This window comes from Neoarius graeffei, chromosome 19 (genome assembly GCF_027579695.1).
Source record: "Neoarius graeffei isolate fNeoGra1 chromosome 19, fNeoGra1.pri, whole genome shotgun sequence".
NCBI classification, from domain to species: Eukaryota; Metazoa; Chordata; class Actinopteri; order Siluriformes; family Ariidae; genus Neoarius; species Neoarius graeffei.
The window spans coordinates 19674991-19684198 of NC_083587.1; the positions used below are offsets into that span (position 1 = coordinate 19674991).

The following is a 9208-nucleotide window of genomic DNA, read 5'->3' on the forward strand; positions in this document are numbered from 1 at the left end:
ACATCTGCCAGGAAACTGAGGGTGAACAGAGGACTGTATTTTGCACTGAATTGTGTGGCATAATATTTTTTGAAATTTCCTTTATTTCAATGTAAAGAGATATTTCTCAAAGCTTTTCTTCTATAGAAAGTAAAAAAGAATGAACTAATATCCTTGCATACATGTATTGTTGTATAGTACGAGTATGTATCTGTATACTTTTTTTTTAAGGCATGCACATGTACAAACATGACGGTAACGTAATGATTAATTTATTAATTGTCATGATGTTCCATGAATACACAAGCACAGGCAGGTTCCAACAGTGCATCGTCCTTTATGTCCTTCAGGAACATGAAATACATAAGAATCACATACATGAAGTAAATGACAGCAGGAAAGCTTTTTTTTTTCTTGCATCTAAAGTCTGGAATCCAGTTTGAAATCTCATTTACTTCTAAAAGTGAAGCGACTTGCATTGTTCAATCTAAACAACAAAAATAAAAGATTTCATGATTGTTTATTATGATTGTAACATAATGAATGAATAAAGTATACTTTTAACATACCTGCCATGTTGGAAAAGACAGGTGAATTGAAAGAGTGGTGATACATGTAATATATACAACATTGGTTATCTCATTACAGTGGCACCTGTCAAGGGGTGGGATGTATTAGGCAGCAAGTGAACAGTTGGTTCCTGAATTTGACATGTTGGAAACAGGAAAAATGGGCAAGCGTAAGGATCAGAAAGCTATCAGCATTCACTTTTTCAGCAGTTTGTGCTCCAGGAACTCTTCTGTGGGATTGGACCATATGGGCTAACCTTCATGCCCAATGTGAATCAATGAGCCTTCGACACCCATGACCCTGTCGCCGGTTGTCCTTCCTTGGACCACTTTTGTTCAGTACTAACCACTGCATACCGGGAACACCCCACAGGATGTGTCATTTGGGAGCTGCTCAGACCCAGTCATCTAGCCATCACAATTTGGCCCTTGTCAAAGTCACTCAGATCCTTACGCTTGCCCATTTTTCTTGCTTCCAGCACCTCAGGGTCTGTCTCAGAAACTGGGTACTGTACCCCACTAAATATACTAAATCAATAAACTATACGGTTTTGAATGGTGATGTTGGTTTTAACTTGAAATAGAATGATGAAAGAAATAATACAGATAAAACTAAATCTTTGATGTGAATACTCTTCAGAATTTGGCAAAAATTCTGCAAATTTGTGAAAAAATGGTGGCTTGATCTGGGACATGATAAATGGTTGACTACATCGCGTTCCCGTAAAATTCTGGGTGGCATGGTGGTGTAGTGGTTAGCATGGTCGCCTCACAGCAAGAAGGTTCTGGGTTCGAGCCCAGTGGCTGACGAGGGCCTTTCTGTGTGGAGTTTGCATGTTCTCCCCATGTCTGCGTGGGTTTCCATCGGCAGGACAGTCAGGCTGTCGGTTTTCTCACTACTGCGCATGCATATAACAGACATCCCAAGTCTCCCGGAAGTTCCGGGAGTCTCCCACATATTGATAATGGCTCCCTGATACCCGCAAATTGGAGAATATCTCCCGGAATCTAGAGCAAGTGAGCAAGAGCGTGCACGCGAAACATTAATGTCTGCATCGCACAGATGACGGAATATGCACGAGGGAGGCTGCGTGTGTGCCTGTTCATGTAGCGCATGCTAGATAAAGAGCATCCTGATTGGTTTACAGACATCCCAACCTGCAGATCCCCCCCGCCGATGGGGACAAAAGTCCAATATATTATTCATTCATCATTATATCATTCATTCAATGTGGATGATCACCTCCATATTTATACTAAAATGAGAGTGACTTTTTTTTTCCTCTCCTGTATAGAACTGTTAGCTTCCGGGGTCGAATCCTTCCCCCCAACTCTGTATGGATGGAGGACGCGAAGTTAAAAGGCTTGGTGATTTGCCATCCACAGGTCAGCCAGAAGCCACCCATGTGAATGAAAATGTAACTTTTTTGGGGGGGATGAAATTTTAGTGTGTTTGTGTGTCTGCAATCCAGGAGAGGAACATCTTCAATCGGATATTTGGTGGTTTCCTGATGAGAAAGGCGTATGAGCTGGGCTGGGCCAATGCCTGTACATTCGTGTAGGGTTCAGCTCTGCTTTGATCTTTTCACATACTTTTACTCAGTGATCGGTGTTGTGTTTACTGATGACGTTTCTATCGCAGTATTTATCACAGTGGTTGTCGGCCGGTCCTGGTGGCAGTGGATGACATCATGTTCCGCAAGCCGGTGGAGATCGGCTCCCTGCTACTGCTGTCCTCACAGGTAGAATAAAAAATGCAAACCACTCCTCTACTATAGGTATTGTAGGAAAATAATGAATGACAGGGTGGTTAGATGAAGTGGAGTTACTATTACCATTTCAAACTTGATTAATTTGAAATTGCAGCACGTCCTGAAGTGCTTTATTTCTCTTGTACCACAGAAGTTTGCCAACACTAACAGGTTATATTTATGTTTAAAGGTGTGGAGCTCTATAGGGGCCTTTCAGTGACATCACAGATTTTTGTTTACCACGCAGCGTCCATTCTATTGCCAGGCAAACGAAGAAACAGTCGCGACAGTTGTTAATGAAAATTAGAACTACTGCAGTCAGTACAATCTCTCTGAAATGATTTTTTAAAACAAAATCTATATTATACCAGCAGATTGCGTTACATCCAAAAACTGAAACATGCAGGCATCACAGATCCATATAATTTACACACACGTATTTATTATTTATTCTGCCCCCCCATGTATGCGTGTTCACCACTTCAGATGGATTACAGTAAATGCAAAAGAGGAATTTTGCTGTGCTTGAGTTTACATTAGATAAAAAAAAAATTTTAATTAAGGTAGAGGTAATTTACCTACAAATGTTTTTATTCCACTTGAAAAGTGTTCGGTAAACCAGCTATCAGATTTGGGACACTACGACATCCTGAACTATTTAGTTTTTGGGATTCCTACACTGGAGATGCTAAAGACTTACAAAAGTACAGATGCCTACCAATATTTCAAGGCAGGTTTTGTGCCGGAATGTTATGGGAAATTCCTGATAAAGAAAAATCCCTTATTATGACAAAGGTAAGCTAAAACATGACCTTCTAATAGTAATAAACAATCCAGGGCCTAGATCTAGCATATTTTATGGTGTTTAGCTGAATCTACATTACCGGTGCATAACGAACATGCTGCTAGTCGAGCCAAGCATTAGGGGTTTCATAAAATATATCGCATCCAGAGCTACATTTTCATGTTGCACAGAGCTTTCCCACCAACTGATGTATAAAATGTTCTCCACACACATGGGAATGCTTTTCTTCCTGTTTAACTGCCGCTCGCCATTGTTCTCGTCTTTCTGGGTTCGCCAGGAAGCGGTGAAAAGTTAAACCAGGCTTATCTTCATGTCTGTTATTACATCCAAAAGCACTACAGGTCTCTGGCATTGTTCTTTTAGATGTAACTTCTACAAGTTTATCTGTAGATATTTACTGAATTTGGCTTACAGTCGCTCGCGTACACTTGTGCCAGTTGCTGGCAAACACAAAGCTCGCCTGGCAACATGGCCGCATAAACAAGCCCGCAGTCCTCCATAAACGCTGTCCGTGCCGTTATAGCAGGTATATAAACAGTCGTTCACTCATCAGCATCCCTATTTTCTGTCTCTTTAAGTCAGTGAAAGAAAAATTATGCAGCAGGAAGCTACAGTTTTGTTTTGTTTTGGCCCATAATAAACATCCTTACAAAAAAATTTCACCTTAGCAACGACTACATTTTTCTTTGTTTTGAAGCTGCACATTTAAGTGTGTTTAGTTTTAGTCCTTGTGAATGAGCTGTTACAGTAGACACGATAATCCGATCACATCTAAAAGTGCTTAAGATTATTAACAGTTGCATTATTAATTGATTTTCAACTGCAAGTGTCTAGACTCTGGTGTTTTTGTTTTTTTGTCATCGTCAGGTGTGTTACACTGAAGGACACCACGTCCAGGTCAGAGTTCACACCGAGGTGCTCGACCCTTTGACCCGGCAGCACAACACCACCAACATCTTTCACTTCACCTTCCAAGTCGAGAAGCCTGTTCTAGCTGTGGTCCCGCAGAGTTATGGAGGTTAGATCTCGCATCTTTATTTTTCACTCTCCGTGTGTGTGTTGTAGTAACAATAATTCAAGATGAATGGAATAAATGAGATCAAGAAAAGAAGTCATCACTTTACAACTGCAAAACCTTATAACAAGAATAACCTTACATACACTACCGTTCAAAAGTTTGGGGTCACCCAGACAATTTTGTGTTTTCCATGAAAAGTCACACTTTTATTTCCCACCATAAGTTGTAAAATGAACAGAAAATATAGTCAAGACATTTTTCTGGCCATTTTGAGCATTTAATCGACCCCACAAATGTGATGCTCCAGAAACTCAATCTGCTCAAAGGAAGGTCAGTTTTATAGCTTCTCTAAAGAGCTCAACTGTTTTCAGCTGTGCTAACATGATTGTACAAGGGTTTTCTAATCATCCATTAGCCTTCTGAGGCAATGAGCAAACACATTGTACCATTAGAACACTGGAGTGAGAGTTGCTGGAAATGGGCCTCTATACACCTATGGAGATATTGCACCAAAAACCAGACATTTGCAGCTAGAATAGTCATTTACCACATTAGCAATGTATAGAGTGGATTTCTGATTAGTTTTAAAGTGATCTTCATTGAAAAGAACAGTGCTTTTCTTTCAAAAATAAGGACATTTCAAAGTGACCCCAAACTTTTGAACGGTAGTGTATGAATTAAGATAGGAGTTCTTTCTGGATTATGAATCTGAGAGCCTTCTGTGATGATGATGTTGTTTATATGGATTAACACAGAACTCGAAATGATGGTTTTAATATCTGTTTTTGTCTCCTCTAGAGTCCATGCTCTATCTGGATGGGAAAAGACACTTTGATGAGACAATGAAGAGCCAGTAAAGAACATCATGCATACGATGTGTCCATAAAAGATGATGTCTTCCAATGCAATGCAGCAGACAAACAAAAGGAATGCAACTGCACTTTTTCTGAGGCGATGTTACATTGGACAGATTCTGTTTGTGTGCATGTATACGTTATTCATTTATAAATATAGATTCAAAATATTCACAAATATTTATACTCGTAGTAACATTGAACGTTTTTTTTTAAACACTTGTACTTTTACACACACACTCTCACTACAAAAATAGTGTATTAGACTGTGTCTATTGCACTTATTATTAAGATATTAGGAGATGTTTTGTATTTTATATCGCTGTATGGATACGCTGCTGAGTGTCTTCGTTAACCAAAGTGTCTGTCTGTCTTTGACTTCTAGACTAAATTGATCATGGATTGAAATGTTTCACTCCGTGATATTTTTTTTCTCCCAGTTTTTTTCAGTATCACATCCCGACAGCAATGTTATGTGGTTGTTGTCTTGTGCGTGTATATTACAATAAAAAATGATTAGCTACCAGAAGTTACCGCATGGACTAGGATAGCTGGCAGGTAAATGAAGGGATGAAGCAAGAAAGCAATATGAGTTTTGTCTTGTGAGCATCTTGATCAATGGTCCCAGTAAAAGAAAACTTCAAGTGCACTTATTCACCATTATGAGAATAAAGTTACTTTGGAACGGAAGGGTGTCAGCACAGTAAATCAAAGTTTCACGTTCTTAGCGTGTGCACATCACCTATGAAATGCCAGGATTTTGTTTTTTTTTTTACTATAACAAACATTTGTTGTGTATTTCTCAAATGGTCATGTTTTTATGTTAAAGAGCCTAATAAAATCTAATCAGACATTTTAGTGTGCTTATTAAGTTTATAAAAGATATTTTTGATGGAATCGTGTATGTAATGTTTGTGTGTATATATACACACTTGTGATTTTATTATTATTAACAGCAACAAATATACATTTGAATTCTCAGATCAGTTTTTTTTTAATAACAGCAGATCCATGAATAAATCACAGGTTGGTGGGTTTTTATTTATTTATTTGCTTATTTTAATACAGTATGCTATCATTTTTATAGTAACACCTAATTCAGAAAAGAAATTTAGTCCATAAACTAAGACAAATCATAAATGGATTCGAAAATGTTACGTCAAAAAGAAAATGTCTCATTGTTGACATGTTCACATTTTCTGTAAGATGCTGATGTCACATTTATGGAAGGAGTCTCCAGTGTCAGTGTTTTGTATCAGTAAGAATTATACCACGGGAGAGATAGTAAAGGTTACGCTTTACAGGTTTTATGACGACTTTTTTTTTTGTCTTATGCTGAGATCAGGAGAATATACATTTGAATTCTCAGATGTACGCTTCATATATCTTTTTTATTTTCAACTAGCCAGCCGGGCTGGCTAGTGACAGGAATTACTCACCAAATGACAAATTAATTCGCCTCGGGCGACTGGACCACCACAAATTTCGAGCCCTGATTTTGGATATTTGATATGGCGAAATAGGACACAATGGAAAAATCAAGAACACACTGGAAAGATGAGAATAACGGCGGTGGTAAAAGAACAGCAACTGCACCGGCTGAAGGTCGTGCGGGTCTCTGCTGCGGCGTGTGAGCAACGGGACATCACTACCGCACCGGACGGAGCGGGGGCGGGGCAAAATGACTGGCCGTAGATTCTATCAAAAGTTTGATCTAAATTGACCATGGTTGCAAAATATTGGCCAAAAATACACAAACACTATGAAATATGAAAGTAAGATGAAAAAGAGACATTCTGTTGCCTTATACTGCAAGACTAAAACAAAACTGTCAAAACTCACCTTTTCAGTGATAACGTCCGAACAGATCACTCGCGTAACAGAAAGACTGCAAATGGAAGCACGATCAGCTTCTAACTGTTGGAGTGGAAAATTCCATTCTACACATGCAAATTGTTAATGTGTGTCCTTCCCCGCACACAAATAACACGCTACGGTAAAAAATAGACCACAACTCATTTTATAGCTCAGAAATTCATACAAGACCAGCTACCATCGTAACATATTCTGTAAGAAACATATTCTATACCTAACTTTCAGCTTTCGTTTTAAAAAACAAAATCGCAGATTTATAACTAAATTTTTATATGGCGTAGTGATTTTGAGTTACTACTTTTGGTGAGGTAGTGCCCTTGACCCTGAGGCTTTCCGATTAGATCAAAACACACGATCGTATTGGTTTTGGGTATGCGAAAAATGGAGTTACGACGGTGATGAAATATTTTGCATGATGTTTTATTACGGTTATGATTATTCTGTGAGCGCACCAATCCTTAGGTGTATAAAGTTACAACTTAAAATACAATTAGTGATAACTGTAGACTTTTCAGTGGACTACAACCTTTTTAAAGAAAGAAAGCACAACTTTATTCATCACACACTTGTGAAATTTCCTCTCTGCATTTAACCCATCTAAAGCAGTGAACACACACATGAGCAATGAGCACACACTCATACTAGAGTGTTCAAATCCAGTTATGGTTCATCTTAGTTTACGGACAAAAACTAAATTTCTCTTCTGAATTAGGTGTTACTGTAAAAATACTTACATACTGTATTAAAATACGCAAAAGTAAAAACCCACCAACCTGTGATTTATTTATGGATCTGCTGTTAAAAAAAAATGCGTCTGACTGACTGGGAGGTCGCGCAAAGCTCGGATAGATACGGAGCAGCTCGTCTCAATTCAGATAAGAGCATATTTCATTATGGAAATACGGTGGACTGTTCCTTTAAATAGTGCTTTGCTTTCATTTCTGCTCCACCATGCGAGTTCCAAATAGATTTATTTAATCAATTAATTATTTATGGAGGGCGGCACGGTGGTGTAGTGGTTAGCACTGTCGCCTCACAGCAAGAAGGTCCTGGGTTCGAGCCCTGGGGCCGGCGAGGGCCTTTCTGTGCGGAGTTTGCATGTTCTCCCCGTGTCCACGTGGGTTTCCTCCGGGTGCTCCGGTTTCCCCCACAGTCCAAAGACATGCAGGTTAGGTTAACTGGTGGCTCTAAATTGAGCGTAGGTGTGAATGTGAGTGTGAATGGTTGTCTGTGTCTATGTGTCAGCCCTGTAATGACCTGGCGGCTTGTCCAGGGTGTACCCCGCCTTTCGCCCGTAGTCAGCTGGGATAGGCTCCAGCTTGCCTGCGACCCTGTAGAAGGATAAAGCGGCTAGAGATAATGAGATGAGAATTATTTATGGAGTAGTTTATAAATTGCAATATTCTATCCCTCTCTTCCTGTCTAGTCAAGCCAGGCTCTTGTGGCAGGTGAGGTTGAAGAGAGTGACGACACAGTAGATTACTTTTCACGACCAGAGCCTGGTAGGATGCAAGCGTTTTTAATGCATCATCCCAAACAAGATGCTACAAACGCAATTGTAAAGAGGGTGTTCACTAACAAAGATGGCACAAGCAGGAAGTTGCTGACGTACTGTAATCAACGTCATGCTTTATTCCGTTTTGTATGCTTGGCTTTTAGCAAGACTACTGATTCCAGCATATTCATACCTGGGATGTCAGACTGGAGACATGCCCACCAGAGAGCTGTAGAGCATGAAAAAAGCATGGCACATAGAGCCTGTGCTGAAGCTTATTTCTTAAACTGTTCAGAAGCTGACAAACAGTCTGCTTAGGGGAAGACAGCTCACTGTTCACAGAGAGCAGATCAAGAGGAGGCGCCAGGTCTTAGAGCGTGTTGTTGAAATTGTCCGAGTAATAGGGAAGAGAATGAGGCTGCGTATACTTTGGAGGACAGTAGCCTTGACCATGGTAATTTTCTTGAACTGATAATTTTACTGGGGAAATATGTGTGGCCTTGAAAGAGCATCTCAGTGAAGTAATTGACAAAAGCAGAAAACACCATGAATCGGCATCAGGCTCAAGAAGAAGGGGTTCCCTTGTCACTCTACTGTCTAAATCAACTGTTAACTCGGTGATTGACACAATACTAAAGTTGATCAAAGAGAACATTGCCACAGAAATCCTAAAAACTAGAATGTTTTCTGTCCAACTGGACACCACACAAGACATTACAGCACAAGACCAATGCTCAGTTGTCCTGAGGTATGTGACTGATACCATAAATGAGAGGCTTGTTGCTGTGGTCAGATGCAGTGCATCTACAGGAGAGGCATTTGTTCAGTTGCTGAGTGATGTTCTTGATGGTCTCAACTTAGA

At 39.7% G+C, this 9208-nt stretch overlaps 1 protein-coding gene across 1 annotated transcript; it reads left to right on the forward strand.

Annotated features, from left to right (window-relative positions):
- Nucleotides 1-1846: 1846 nt before the first annotated feature.
- On the forward strand, nt 1847-5817 carry LOC132867864 (acyl-coenzyme A thioesterase 9, mitochondrial-like). The gene is made up of 5 exons (XM_060900836.1): nt 1847-1934; nt 2021-2106; nt 2203-2290; nt 3972-4122; nt 4921-5817. Exons 1-5 carry the CDS (start codon nt 1890-1892, stop codon nt 4977-4979), a joined length of 429 nt encoding a protein of 142 aa, XP_060756819.1. The 5' UTR covers nt 1847-1889; the 3' UTR covers nt 4980-5817.
- The last annotated feature ends 3391 nt before the right edge of the window (nt 5818-9208 follow it).